General features: G+C 35.9%; 1 protein-coding gene across 1 annotated transcript in view; it reads right to left on the bottom strand.

The window, feature by feature from the left end:
• Positions 1–16,034, bottom strand: part of THSD7A (thrombospondin type 1 domain containing 7A) — a 449,328-nt gene that overhangs the window by 195,832 nt on the left and 237,462 nt on the right. Inside the window, exon 4 of the mRNA XM_065883756.1 lies at positions 14,160–14,341. Within this exon, the coding sequence (XP_065739828.1) occupies positions 14,160–14,341 (182 nt within the window). The remainder of the gene's footprint in view (positions 1–14,159; positions 14,342–16,034) is intronic.

The raw sequence follows: 16,034 nt of genomic DNA, 5'->3' as shown, positions 1-16,034 counted from the left end.
CACACTCTCCTCTTTAGGAAGCCCTACTGATGAATTTTCTTTCTGACTCTAAAACCAGAAATTGTGCTTTTCCTTTACAACTGGTTTCTACTGTCTAAGGGATGCTGTGAATTTCATAATTCACTATTCCTCTTTGCACTGGCTATCAAGCTTAGAGTTAAAACTATTGGTCCCACTTCAAGATACTCACAGGATCTTACGGCACACATTTCGTACATTATCTTTATTATATTCATCATTGGTTGGATATCCTCTTACTACTAGCATTTTTCCTTTGCCCCACGTTCCTCACCCACTTATCCTTAAAATGACTGTATCTCCTTTTATTTTATATATTTACATAAAACAAAGTGGGGCACAGGTAAGTATTAAAAATCACATAATACGGAAGATTTCTAACTGCATCGAATAAAAGCCGCTTGATAAATTCAAGTCACTCTCAAGCCATGAATATAAGTTATCTTCCCATAAATAATATCTACTACAGGGAAATCCACATATTTTTACAGAAGACAATCATTACCCTCTCTAAAGCACACTGCACACAGCACAAATGCATACTGTCCACGTGGAAAGAATGACTACAATTCATAGCCAATAGCTGCAGGCTTGATTCTGACAGTGGAAAGTCTGGAACAGAGTAGTTCTGTTCCACTAGGTGACTTAACACAATACAGTAAAGGTACCTTTTCAGGTGATGTATAGGAAATTGCCACTAATCAACAGCTCTTGACCTACAAAACTAACAATTTCATATGATTCAACACAATACTGGTTCACATGCCCATGGGCAAGACTTCATATTAACCTTATAGAACCATCTCAGGGAATGAATCTCTTAATTGTGTTGAATCGTAAAAGGGAATTAAATTATCCTTAATTTTCTTTCAATTTTCTGTTATAAGAGGCCTATCTCCATGGCATTTTTGTTTATTTTTGCAACAGAAATATCATCGGATAATTTAATATACTAGAACTACTTTCAGTGACTCTGATAAAGTTGTGGGTGGATACTGTACCCAGTTTTTTATTCTGAAGCAAATTCACAGGGCAGAGGAATAAGACTAGATAGAGTTTAGACTTGGAGTCAAAAAATGGCTCAAGTCTGTCCTCTGTCACTTACTGTCTTGGTGTGTCTGTGAAAATTTAGTCATGCATTAATAGGAAAACTATCACAACATGTTAGTTTCTTTGCTTACTCCCTTTGCTATGAATTTTTGAAAGACAGTGAGAAATGGATCAACAGCTTTCTTAGTGAAAAACATGATTTTTTTATTTTCAAAGTACTTCTGGAAATTCCTAATGGAAGAGGAACTTAACTGATCCCAGGCTTTCTAGCCAGACCTAGCTGAGGACATGTAAAACAATAAGACCCTTTTGTAATTTTTTTGCATCTGTTTATTAATATTATTTTGACCAAAAACGTTAAGGTCTCCCAGGCATAGTGTTGCCTAACCAATGTGGTTTTAGAAGCCCGGGAATCCTGTGTAACGTTAGGGGCAGATGGACCAGTGTGGCACAGGCTGAGCAATGATCAAAGTGTGCTTTTAGAGCAACCAAAGAATCCCACGGTTACTGCAAGCATTTCCTTCAGAGTCCTTTGGCAACAGAGCGCTGCCTAAACTTCTCAAGGATTCAGCGTCACAAAGTAAGGGAAGCTGTAATTATTCTGTCTCCCATAAATACAGAAGTAAAATTAGCTCTATTTCTTTTTGCTCTGAAATAATACAAAGGAAGTCTACTTTTTCCAAGAAAGGAACAATTTCATGTATAATGGAAATACACTAAAGGATTTTGAGACATACTGAAAACAGACTCCATGAATTATACATCCTCCGTCATGTTTCTCAACTAGCAAGGCCAGTATACAATTATGCCTTTATTACATGCAAAATGCTTGGAGTAAAATTATCATTTAAAAAAAATTCCTCCCTTTTTCTCAATTTAAGCAGAAAAGTAAACACATAAACAAAAGCAGTTAATACTCATTTGGCATATAATAAGTGCAAGGCCTTATGCTAGGATGTGTTTTACATATGCTATCTCATTAAGCCTTTGCAGAGGAAAGGAAAACAAAGGTGGAAAAGAATGAAGTTAGTGAGGCATACAGATGAATTCAAAATGAAACACTGTAAATTAGATGTCTAGGAAGTAAACATCCTCTCATTGAAGGGCTTTTTAATCTCTCTTAAAGATATTTCTAAATGATACAATTCACAAACTACCCAGAGCTCTGGTAAGAATAATGGATCAATTAAAATTTAGGCGGGAAAAAGTGCCATTCCCTCCTCAGAAGCTTAAAATCTTGGGGAGTTGGCATAATACTCATGAGGCAACTGTAAAAGCACAGAGTTCTATGTAATCAAATGGTAACTTGTGTAATATAGTATAAGAAGGGCATAGGCTGTGGATGAAAAAAGATAACAGTGTGAAAAAGACAATTTGAAACAGGAGATATGTGGATAGTTGTGACAACGGTTGAAGGCATTTCAAGTCAGATAATAGAGAAGCAGCACAAGAAAAGGAAAAGAAATGTCACTGGTCTCTGTTGCAACAGGCAGGTGACCCTTGGCTTAGAGAAAGTTCTTGTCTATAGACAGACACAGCACAGAATCTGATGCTGAGAACATGTAGCTTTGCTGAATATTGAAAATGTGAAAGTGTGAACTGATACATCAAAATCACGTAACTACAATAATATGGATGACTACTTTAAATTCTTAGGCTGCGTTCAATATACAATTTTTTTTATAAATTAGCTGACCCATAGAGGTATTTTTAGTGGATTCCAGACTAATAATATGGATCCTTGTATTTCAAGTGTATTTTTGTGTGCAATAAGTGGTGAAACCTTTTCAAGATGAATCTGTTGTCATGGCTTCCTTTTCCCATTGCTATTCTACCCAGTTTATTTCCCTTTTTATTGCCCATTGCTTTTAGAAGGAATAAATATTAATGAGTTCCACAATGTAGTTTGTACTCCTCTGTTAACACTGGTGAGAGTAGCTACTCCCTACTGAGCAATCATCAGCAAGGCAGGGAACAGCCCGCCACAAACCACTTCTTTTACATTCTTAGATTGCAGGAGTGTGCCTCTGAAGAAATGCTGTTCATTTGCCAGCGCACGTCCCTGAGTGTTCATTTCAAAATTCCTTCTGGTGCTATCATTCATCGACAACTGACTCGATGAAATATGTGCTTAAGGGTTACAAAAAGCACACATAGTACAGTCACTCGATAGTGTCAGGTTATGTGACATTTTATCTAATGTTTTTCTTTCATTAATGGAAGGTCCTTTACTAACAGCTATGGCTTCTTTCCATCTTGGGTTACAGATATAAAGTGAGATGAAACAGTATCTCAGTGTAAAGTGTTCTTCCTCACCAATTTCCTAACTTAACTACTAGCAAGGTATAGTGGTTTTCTAAAGATTTGCAGCTCAGGGACCTATAACTAGGGCTCAGTGAACATAACTAAGACCAATATTAGAACTGAAAGTTCTACTTCACTTCTGAACACGAAGAGTGACTTTTCCCAGTCACTCCATTCTTCCCAGTTTTATCTCTAGAACTTTGGGAAACCTGTCTTCAGGACACGAATGCCTGTGTTTCTGTTTCTCATCTTAATGTACTGATTCTCTTTGGCTCAAATAGAGGCCAAAAATCTGTGTTAGAATTTGGGACAGATTCATTAAGAAACCCATGAGGCTTAAGGTCAGGGCGCTTCACATGCACAGGACCCTTCTGAAACCCTGACAGAGATCTTACTGATTTTGTATTTGGAATTTAGTTGTTTTTTTTTTTTTTTTTCAATGCATAAATTACATAAGCCTTGGGCCTCAAAAAGAAAGAAAAAAGGATTTCCCTTTCCCTATCCCAGTCTCTCCCAAAGCTTTGGAAAGGGTCTTTTAAAAGGACCATCATGAGCTTTACGGTAAAATTGTCTCCTAATTATAATCACCACGGTGCTTATAAAACAAACAGAGATTCCTGCACCCATTTCAGACCTACACAATCCCAGTGGATAACATCCAGGGATTTTTGCATTTTCTTAAAGCATACAGGTGATTTTTAAACTACATTTTGAAAATATGTGATTTCCAGAAAAATAATATACCCAGTGAATAAGGATAAAGGTTCTTTGTTAAGGATGGACCATGGTTGTAGTATATTTTCAGATTTTAACTGAAGAGCCCCAAATTGGCATGTCTGTAGAAGTCTCTCCATGTTAGCCTTGTGAAGGGGCAACCCTGAACTTCCAGTAAACAAAGCCTTAATACGAGGTTATTTGAGGTTTGGTTATATAAGATAGGTTATAAGTTCCCTGACAGGGATCAAGTTTGCTTTTTAAAACATTCTATATTCAACATCGTAATCAGTAGTGCAACCTAACAGTTGCTCAGTAAGTATGTACTGAGTGAATGAAGGAATATCAAGTGAGATATCCAAATTGTAACACTTCATTGATAGCTTGTGATTGATGTTCAGAAAAGTAACATGGGAGAACAGACACAGAATGAGTTTAACATTAACCCACTGACACATAAAAAGATGCTCAACATCGCTAATTATTAGGGAAATGCAAATCAAAACTACAGTGAGATACCACCTCACACTGGTTAGAAAGGCCATCATCAAAAAGCCTACAAATAACAGATGCTGGAGAGGGTTTAGAAAAAAGGGAACCCTTCTACACTGTTGGTAGGCATGTAAATTAGTGCAGCCACTATGGAGAACAGCATGGAGGTTCCTTAAAAAACTAAAATAGTTACCGTACGATCCCACAGTCCCACTCCTGGACATATATCCTGACAAAACTCTAATTTTAAAAGATGCATGCACCCCAATGTTCACTGCAGCACTATTTACAATAACCAAGACATGGAAGCAACCTAAATGTCCATCAACAGACGAGCGAATAAAGAAGATGTGATACACACACACACACACACACACACACACACACACACACACACACAAAATGGAATATTACTCAGCCATAAAAAAGAACAAAATAATGCCATTTGCAGCAACATGGATGGACCTAGAGATTGTCATACTGAGTGAAGTCAGACAAAGAAAGACAAATATCATATGATACCACTTATATGTGGAATCTAAAAAACAAAATGATACAAATGAACTTATTTACAAAACAGAAATAGAGTCACAGATGTAGAAAACAAACTTACGGTTACTAGGGGGAAGGGGAGGGGAGAGATAAACTGCGAGATTGGGATTGACATATACACATTACTATATATAAAATAGATAACTAATAAGGACCCACTGTATAGCACAGGGTACTCTACTCAGTACTCTGTAATGACCTATATGGGAAAAGAATCTAAAAAAGAGTGGATATATGTATAACTGATTCACTTTAGTGTACACCTGAAACTAACACAGCATTGTAAATCAACTATACTCCCAATAAAAATTTAAAAAATTAGGTAAACAACAAGGTCTTACTGTATAGCACAGGGAACTATATTCAACATCTTATAATAAGTAATAATGGAAAGGAATCTGAAAAAGTATATATAATCATATATATCATATATATATCATTCAGTTATATATCTATAACTGAGTCACTTTGCTGTACAGCTGAAACTAAAACAACATTGTAAATCAACTCTACTTTAATAAATAATATTAAGCAATCGATGCCATCTGTTCCTTCCCATTAAACATTTAATCTTCACAGCAACCAAATAATTAACATAGTGCCTTAATAAACATAATCAATACTCTCACTGTCATATCATCATCATATCATCATCATTATGGTATCATTTCCTTTTTGAGTGGGCATTTGGCTCTTAAGTGTAGGTATTTGTTGTAAGTATTTCGTTAGACTTCATATTGCTGGAGAAATTTCAATGTGTCTAGCCTATTGCATCATAAAATTATTATCTAGTATGTTTTATCCTTCCTAGCTTAATATCACTCACATATTTAACAGCACACCATCTATGACTTTGTCAAAGGCACCAACATACATAATGAATTTTATTATCTTCTCTGGGTAATAATTCCTTTGTCATTATTACCTTTGTCTAAGTAATCAAGCCAGTGTCATTCACCCTTCCCATTAGCAAACTGGGAGAAAAATGAGAATGATACAAAGGGAGATAGGTTTGAAATACTCAGGAATTCTCAGATGTTTCCTTCAGTTTTAAAAGTTTAGTCATTCTCATGCTTCACTGAACAATATCAAGTTAGCAACATAATTTTTATTGCGTTTTATGTTTGTGAAGATTATCCTTCACTCTAAAAATACTGGAGAAAATTCTGGGCATTTTTGATTATCCAATAAAGTTTTCTATCAAATGCTGTTTAATCAATCCAACCATTAAATCTTCTGGATAGTTTTGACAGTGCACACATATATAACTCAAATCAATCTCATTACTTCTCATGTTAAAGTAAAATTTTCAGCTGCTCTTTGTATATAAAGATGGCATTACTGCCTGGGAAATACAACGTGTGATCTGTTCAGGTATTTTCCAGCAGTGGTAAATGTTTGGACTGAGTAATCCACACTCTTAGTTTGATCATGGCAGAAAGCTTATAAAACAGTTGGTTGGTCTTATAATAATAACAAAAACAAAATGACTTTCTGTAATAACCTTTAACTCTGACATTTGAAAAGTCATATTTCTAGATTTTTAATCTTTTTTATTTGGTATTAATTAGATTGTCTCTAAGAAAACAATGATTTTTTTTCTCTTGTTCAGTACTTTTATTGAATTGACTCATTTTTATTTAATCCCTTTTAGAAAAGTGTGTATATATATATAATGTATTTTTATGTTAATAATTATTCTTAATTTTTTAACAGGCATAATAACTTAGTAATATATAAGGGTGCTCAATATCTCTACGCTTTCCCAAACAATACACTCCTTATTATTTCCTCCTGTCACATATTATTGTTGGTCATTAACTAATTTACAGTGTTTTAATCATGAAAATTATTGTTGTTGCTTCACACATATTTATACTTATTTAGATTACCCACATGCTTACCAAATTCTTTGCACATCTTGAATTCTTCTCTTTCTGGGTTCAATTTCCTTCTTTCTAAACATCATTTAGCGGTACTTTCAGTAAGGGTTTATTAATCCTTTCACTTTTGTCTTAATTTTGCCCATAGTTTTCAATGATAGGTAGTTGGATAAATAATTTTAAGTTGACAGTTATTTTCCTTTCAGTACTTTCAATATATTATTTTTATTATATTGATCTTCTGTAGCTGTTCAGAATTTCACTGCTAATTTGTTAATTCTTTTGTAATTAATTTTCTCCTTCTCTCTGTTCCTTTTAATATGTCTTTGGAGTTGATGAGTTGAGAATTCACTACATTGTATATAAAGTGTACATATATTATTATCCTGCTTGCAAATTTTCTTGATCCTGTATATCTTGTCTTTCATCAATTCCAGACAATTCTCTCATCTTTTCTCTTGATTGTCTCACTCTGAACCTTCTTGTTTTCTTCATGACTGTTATCCTTGCTTTCATTCTCAACTTCTATTTTCAGTGTTGCACTTTGAATAATTTGCTTGCATTTGTCTTTAGTTTACTAATAATTGTTTATCTCAATGTGTATAATCTACCCATTTGTTTATTTCCAGTTAAATTATTTTTCAGTTCCAGAACTTTTGTTTCTTTCCTTTTTCTTTTTTTAAAATCTGGTCTTTTTAATTGTGACTCATTATATTTAATGTTTTAATTTTTCCTTTACATCATAAATAAGTTTTAGCATACGTATTTTATAGTTTGTATCTGCTTTTTCTAATATTTCCAAGTCTAATATTTGCAAATCTAATATTTACTCTAATATTTGCAAGTCTAATTTTACTGTTTGTTAGGCATTCTAAATCCTGTTTACAATGAATTGTTTTTCCTCATGTAGTTCACAAATTTGAATGGCGCAGTTTACCTGGGAAAATCCTGCAGCTTAGGTTAAGGTATTCCCCTCTTTAGAGCTTTTGCTTTCGCTATGTCAGGCACCTTGCTAATACCACTGCCTGACATCATTTCTTATATTAATTTTCAGCTTTGTGGTCTTTGGACTTAATGGAAGTACCATACATTTGAAACTTAAACTCATATGAGTACAGGCCCATAGCTGGAATTTTTAGGAGAGGTTTGTTTTTGCCCTGATTTAAGGCTGAAGCTGATCTGCTTCCTTGTTATCTCCCTCTATAAGTAAGTTGAATTTCTCTGCTCACTCAATCATTGATGCTATAACCCTTTGAGGCTGATGAAGTAATGCAGTATTTCTGCTTGTACTCTCTTTCTCTGAGTACAAGTTTATGTCATGCCCTCAAGTCCCCATAATGTAAACCCTTGTTCTGTACCATCCCTACCCAAGGGCAACCACAGAAAGCATCATCTCAGCCTTCATGGTTTGCTTTGGGAAACTGTTTAGTTAATCAAGACCTCAGTTCTTCTCTTAAAAGTATTTAAAACAATATTGTATCCTGAATGTCTAGGTATTTTTTAAAGGATGATTTTCAGCTATTCTAGTCTGCCACATTGCTGGAAATGTAACATAAGTGCAATTAAATAGCCATTTTTAGGTAAATAAAGTTAAGTAATGTGCATCAAGATATAAGGCCAAGCAGAAATGAAAACCAGATTTCCTGATTATCTGTCTGGGGTTCTCTTGAAAGTAGTCTTAAGATGAAAATTCAAAAGATTTTTAAGCTATCTATATAATTAGAAAAGAGGAAAATAGACATATAAAACTATTCTCTTAAATGAGTGGCCAACCTGACACAAAGTGTATACATTTTGACTCTCATCATCTGATCTAACAACTAGATCATGTGTCCTCTATTCCAAGTCAGAGGTGTGAATAGTTAACTATTCAGGGGTGAAGAATGGTGTCTGTGGATATAGCCCCTAGCTGAAATACAGAATGTTTAAGTGTACCTGAAATGCTGAAGAGACAATTTTCAGACAAATTTAAAAGGAAATTGTACTATTTTACAAAGGGGAGAGTAAACACGTCAAATAACAAATGTTTATTAAACACTGACTAAGTCAAAGGTACTGTAAGCATTGTTATCATGTTTACACAACTTCAGAGCTGCCTCATTATATTTTTCTTTGATTGCCTTTTTGGTTGAATATTTCCTGACATGTCATTAGTAAGCTCTTCCTCTACTAAAAATTGTTAATTTACCTCTGGCGTAGACCAATGACCAGCTTAATCTAATTCTCAAAATGTAAGTTTTTATTAGCTTCTATCCCAATGGCTGAAACCTCCTGGAATCTCACCTTCCATTTTGTAATCCACTGATCCCAGAGAAATTTCCTAGGGAAACAGCCCTTCTCTTCCACAAAATATCCAGAGGACCGATTTCCGAGGAAGGTTTGATTCCTTCAGGGATTTAGGATTTAAAACATAGGAATGTTTTAGTTATTCTATAATTATATCACAGTGCTTTTTACAACCCACTGCACCAGTGTAGGCTATGTTTCCCAAATGTAGCCATTATGTGATTTAGTTCCTTCTTCATTTACCATAGGAAGATTAAGAGAGAACAAAGTGGTGTGTTTAAAAATATAGTGATAAATTATGAAAAGTGGTTATACCTTCATTAATTTACCACAACAAAAGTGTTCATAACCACACTTTATATATGCTTATATAATTATGGTATTATCCTAGTGACATTTTTAAAAGTTAATTAATTAATTTTTTTGGCTGCACTGGGTCTTCGTTGCTGCGTGCGGGCTTTCTCTAGTTGTGGTGAGCGGGGGCTACTCTTTGTTGCAGTGTGCAGGCTTCTCATTGCAGTGGCTTCTCTTTGTTGTGGAGCACGGGCTCTGGAGTGCATGGGCTTCAGTAGTTGTAGCACGCGGGCTTAGTTGCTCCACAGCCTGTGGGATCTTCCCTGACCACGGCTCGAACCCGTGTCCCCTGCATTGGCAGGCAGATTCTTAACCACTGCACCACCAGGGAAGTCCCCTAGTGACATTTTACAGTCAGTAAATTTAAAAATCTTTTTATGTTTTTCTATAATTTATATCTATATAATCATGTTCTAGAAAGACAAGAAACACAAAATCATTTCTATTTCATGGGACAGCTTCTATCTATTTCTAGCCAAATAGAAAGTAAAAGTAAATTACTATCTTTCCTAGAGGGTTTAAGAATTATATCAGGGAATGTATAGAGAACCCTGATACACATTTCTGATTGAAATGTTATGCAAAATAGTCTCACGCACCTGTTATTTCAAAAGTGATGGATAGGAAAGATGCAGCACTAGACTTCGATGCACTCTCTGATACTTACTTTCTGAAATAACAGGGAAATAGCATTTTTTTTTCAAAATAGTGTTGACTGAAGTGGGCTAGTCTGTGGAAACTGTAGATAAAAGACTACAATTACAAAGAATTTGCATTGCATTTAGGGATGGTGACTATTTTATTCTTATTTCTTTGCAGATGGGAAAATATGAGCTCTTTATTCATCCTTCTGTCTACCCATTCACAGTACAATCATCCTTCCCTCAATCCATCTTTCTACTGATTCTCCAAACCTTTCTGCCGGTTTATCTCATTCTGTGTCATCATACAGGCTCATTATCCAGGCTGTCTTTCTTAATAACCTCAGATCCCACAGACCTTCTCCAGATTTCGGTGTGGATTATTTGCTACATTTTCTATAAAGGAATGTTCTAAAATCTCCTATAATATAAACTGCAGTAAGTTTTATGGTGCTTTATAACCAATACCTTTGGTGCCCCTCATTTAAGAACATGTTCAATCTGTATCAAATGGAAGAATTTCTTGAATTACTATAGCTAAAATCTACTTTCAATTCACTTTGAACTCTTAAAAAAGTCAATTCGCGTTCATGCATCTAATGATCAGCAACATTTTCATCAGCTTTCTAGGACTTACACTGATAACCTCCCCATGGGCAAGGCCTTGTCCTGTCATATCCTGAGAAGGATAGAGTTCATGCCAGCGTAAGTTGGATATTCTTCAAGCCTACTGGAATTCTGAAGAGCCAGATGACAGAAACTGTCAAAGATTTTACTACTAAGTCTCCTCAGTACAGAACTTGTCAAGCCTTTCTTCTAAAGAAGTGATTATGGAAATTTTGATCACCTGAATATTGTGTTAGAATTGGGAGAATTCCAAGAATAAAATGGGGATACTCTCCAATATCAAGCAGATATATTTTTCCTATTGTCTACAGATGCCATCACCAACTTAGTAAGTATTGATAATTCAACTCATTTCAAGTTTTGAATAACATACTTTACACTTTGTGAGAACTTTAATAATAAATATTTCAATTTTCCGCAAATTAAATATATTAGCTCCAAGGAAAAGAATTTTTAGGGCCTCGTGTGGGGTGAGTCAATTAACAGTAGTAAATACGCCAGTGAATAAAGTGATTTAATATGACCCTGCCTTTGTGCTAAGGTGGTCATTATCATTCTTCTGTGTAATATGATGTACGAAGATAATAAAGGAAGTTTATGTGAATTTCATATCACTTGTTTACAGTATTTTTTGCATCAAGAAATTTTATTTTTGAGCTAAAGTATTTTATTTTGAATTAAGGGTTTTTTTGTTTTTTTGCAGTACGCGGGCCTCTCACTGTTGTGGCCTCTCCCACTGCGGAGCACGGGCTCCGGACGCGCAGGCTCAGTGGCCATGGCTCACGGGCCCAGCCGCTCCGTGGCATGTGGGATCCTCCCGGACCGGGGCACGAACCCATGTCCCCTGCATTGGCAGGCGGACTCTCAACCACTGTGCCACCAGGGAAGCCCTAAGGTATTTTTAATAGTTTGGTTATGTGTGAAAACGACATTTATAGGACACGAAGTGTGAATCTACAAAAACAAAAGTGTAGTCCTTGTTCTTCAAATTAAGTGCAATATGAATTGCTCTTAGAGTGGGTTGTTCATGGTTACACAGTCAGGATTTCCTGAGATCAGTACCTTCTAACTAGGATTGAATGAGGAAGTTATTTTGAGAGGTTTCCCTGTTTTTATAAAGTAAGCTTTCATTCTTTCTTATTTGTTTAAGAAGACAGACTGTGAACAATCTTCACAGCCCACAGTCTAAGTATTCTCCATTCACACATATTTACAGTCTTTACATGTCACCCTTGGGATGCTGGTATATTAAACAAGTTTCCTATTGGGCAATGTTAAGTACTTCTAGGGGGAACTCAGTCTAAGTTCTGAGGAAAAAAAGCTGCAACTTTTAGCAAGAATCAGCTATTTTTGCAATAAGAGGTTTATTAATATTCTTGGTATTGGACATGAAAGGACACAAATTCCTAAGTTATTCATGTTACATACCTACATGATTAAATATTAATTTTAGGTGAATTGACTACTTCCATGTCTATTAATCTCTGCTTTGGCATTTGCTTTAGTCCAACAGATACATCTTAATAATAATATTCTTTGTGTTTTCCCTTTTTTCTGTGACTTACTTTTGTTGCTCTGCAGTGCTTTGACAGCAGTAGAAGGGGAATTCTATGACAAAATGATTTTTTTAAATGTCCTATTGCAATTCAGAATTCTGAAGGATCTTTTTGAAAGCAATAACCTACAGGATATAACTGATGGTCAGAAACTAAAATCTAATCTACCTCTAGCAGTGAAATTATACTACTCTGAAAGGACTGCTATAATAAATCCACCTAAGAGTGTTAAAAATGTAGCCATTAAAGTGGCCAAGACAATATTAATGTACTAACATTACATGTTTTATGGTATTTCCTTAAAACCTCAAGATACGTTAGTAGTAAAATGTATCCCTAGGCTAGATTCCTAAATGAGCTAACGTGCTGTGTAAAGCCAGTGGATACAAAACAATTAAAATTTTCAAGTTGCAAATGCAAAACTTTAGTCCTTATTTCCCAAGAATTACTGGTCACCAGTGCCACTTCTTTTTTGGGGGAGGCAAAGGAGCCACCTCTTCTTTTGTTTTATGAAATGCCCATTTCATAAAACATGTATGAAGTGTATGTGTCATAACTCAGCTCAAGTTCCACCTCCTTTGTGGAGGTTCCTCTTTCTACGATCTCCCTATGGTTATTCTAAAACTCAATTATAATGCATATCATACTGCATTATAACCATTGGGCTGTTTGTGTGCCCTCAAGATGACCATGAGCATTTTCCTGACATGAAGTTTGTATTGATATTTTCATCCCCACCACCACACAAAAGTTTTGGAGCTCTCCTGGCAACTGATCAATATATGTTGAATGTATTAGTGATAGAAGTCCTGCAATCCCTCAGGTAGTGAAATGTAAGAGGGTCTGCTTACAGCATTGCTTGAAAAGTCTCATATTTGTGTGGACTAACGGGCTACTAATTGAATATAAACTTGATCCAATAATGAGTAAAATTTTAGAGCTGAGACAGGGCAGAAGTTGAGACACAGATGTAGAGAACAAACGTATGGACACCAAGCGGGGAAAGCCGCAGCGGGGTGGTGGTAGTGGTGTGCTGAACTGGGCGATTGGGATTGACATGTATACAATGATGTGTATAAAACTGATGACTGATAAGAACCTGCTGTATAAAATAATAAAATTAAATTAAAAAATTAAAAAAAAAGAAGTCATGCCTTTGGGTTAAAGACTTTTTCCTGTAGTTTTTTTGTTTGTTTTGCTGTTTTGTTTTTGTTTTTTTTCCTGTAGTTTTATTCTGTATTTATTCCTTTTAAATTCAAATTGAAATTTTCACTCAATACCATAATTAACTTATTTTTTCAACCCCATTATAAACAGCAAAATAAGGTGTTCTTTTTACAAGCACGTTTTACTTCTTCTTATGTGAAGAAAAGAAAATTTGGACTTTGGAACACATACTTGCATTCTATATGTATCCTTACGAGATACATCTTTATTCTATTTTTATAATTAATTACTCCTACTAAAGAGAGGTTTGTCAGTGAATCAGAACGGACCAAAGATGGAACTGTATTAATTATTTTTACAACCATAATTTAGACTACTGTTCACCATAGTCAATATCAGCCATAATGTGAACAGAAATATGACTCTTCCTGCCCCAAACGGCTACATATACACCCCTGCAGGATGATCCCACCCTTGGTCTCCACAGTTGAGGACTTGAGAAGAAAACAGCTTACCTTCTTTGTCCTTGTGGGAGTTTAAGTGTGAGAGGAGGTCCTCGTTGGCCTGCACGCAGTACACCTCTCGGGTCTGGACCCCTCCTCCGCAGAGGGCCGTCTGGTTGCCCCGCCTCTTGTCCTGCTGACTGAGCAGAGGATCCACACGGCACTCAGTCCACTCTGTAGTCCTCCAGCCATACCTAGATAAAGAAAATGATGGCAGTGGCAACCTGTTTACTGAATAAAACTTTTCTCCACTCCTATTTTTTGTTCCTCAAAAAGATTAATCTGGGGCTTTCCTGGTGGCACAGTGGTTGAGAGTCTGCCTGCCAATGCAGGGTACACGGGTTTGAGCCCTAGTCTGGGAACATCCCACATGCCGCGGAGCAACTAGGCCCGTGAGCCACAACTACTGAGCCTGCGTGTCTGTAGCTTGTGCTCCGCAACAAGAGGGGCCGCGACAGTGAGAGGCCGTGCACCACGATGAAGAGTGGCCCCTGCTTGCCGCAACTAGAGAAAGCCCTCACACAGAAATGAAGACCCAACACAGACAAAAATAAAATAAATAAAATAAATAAAAATTTATTAAAAAAAAGATTGATCTGAAAAATACTTGCCTCTTGAATTAATCTTAGACTACTTCTAAGGTGCAGGTTCACTTTCAATCCCTTCCTCTACATCCTCATCCCGCTCCATTTAAAGAGGGGTTAAATTTAAGATGATCCAGTTTTAATTGCAACTACTGGAAGTTACTTATAAATATTTTATGAAAAGAGAGCATAATGCTGAAAACATGAAATTTTATGTTCAATTAAGCTGAACTCAGGCTTGCCCTTTCTTGATGCTTATAAGCAAAGGAAGGTTGAATCTGAGAATGGAACACATTCTAAATGATGATGAACCCAAACATTTGTTTTGTCTCTAACAGAATGCATGAAAATTGCAGCTTCGTACTGGATCAAAATTATAATTGTGTGTTAGTAATAAAAATGTAACATAATTCAGAGTTTTCTCTTTATTGTTGAGAATAAGAGTTTTTGTTTTTTTTTTTCCTGTAGCACTGAGCATCCCTGATGAGTGCTGATGAATGATGAAAAGAGCTGACGTTTCTAATCAGTGGAACACAGGAAAGATGATCTGTGATTCTAAACTAAAGCTCCAATAAAGATTATGATGTGAAAAAAATGTCAGGGGATTGTCAGCCCAACACATGCTTTAAGGAGATAGACAGGGAACCATTTCCCGATGCCACTGAAGATAGAAAGTGATGGCATTTCTCCACCTCGAGGAAAATGGATATTCTAAAAGCACAAAGAAAATGGCTCATGTAGCACTTTGTTTCACTTTAACCAAGATGCCTCCTTAGTAATCAGATTAACAGCCAACATAGGTACAAATGGGTGTGCTAATGTTCACCTCAGTTAGACAGAAAGGTTAAGTGGGCTCTAGGATGTCTCATCTAGAGGCTTTGCTTTGTCAGTGGTAAAGTTTCATGACAGTAAAGCTGAACTTCATGCTCGTTTTTCAGTTTTTATAAGTGGGGATTCATGGCTTAATAGAGGTGCAGGACTGGGGCATCAAGGAACGACACTCTTGACATACATTTATAAAGGAAGTGCAGCATTCAGGTCAATTCTAAAAACATGGATACTTGATGCCTTAGGAGGAGAGACAGTGAAGGAAAGTAAAACCAAACAAGTCATTCATTAGGGGAGCTAAAATGAAAATGTTGTTTTTTTTTTATAGAATGGAGTCCCAATTTAGGTCATCCTAAGGAGTCCTGTGAGAGGAACAAATTTTTAGTAACGTCAATTGATCTCACGTTCTAAAAAAGTGCTATCATCCATAAAGGGTTAGAAGAAAGATTCAGAATAGAGATTTTAATTAATAGCT

This window comes from Phocoena phocoena, chromosome 9, assembly GCF_963924675.1.
Source record: "Phocoena phocoena chromosome 9, mPhoPho1.1, whole genome shotgun sequence".
NCBI classification, from domain to species: domain Eukaryota; kingdom Metazoa; phylum Chordata; class Mammalia; order Artiodactyla; family Phocoenidae; genus Phocoena; species Phocoena phocoena.
This window is presented reverse-complemented; position numbering and strand designations above follow the sequence as displayed.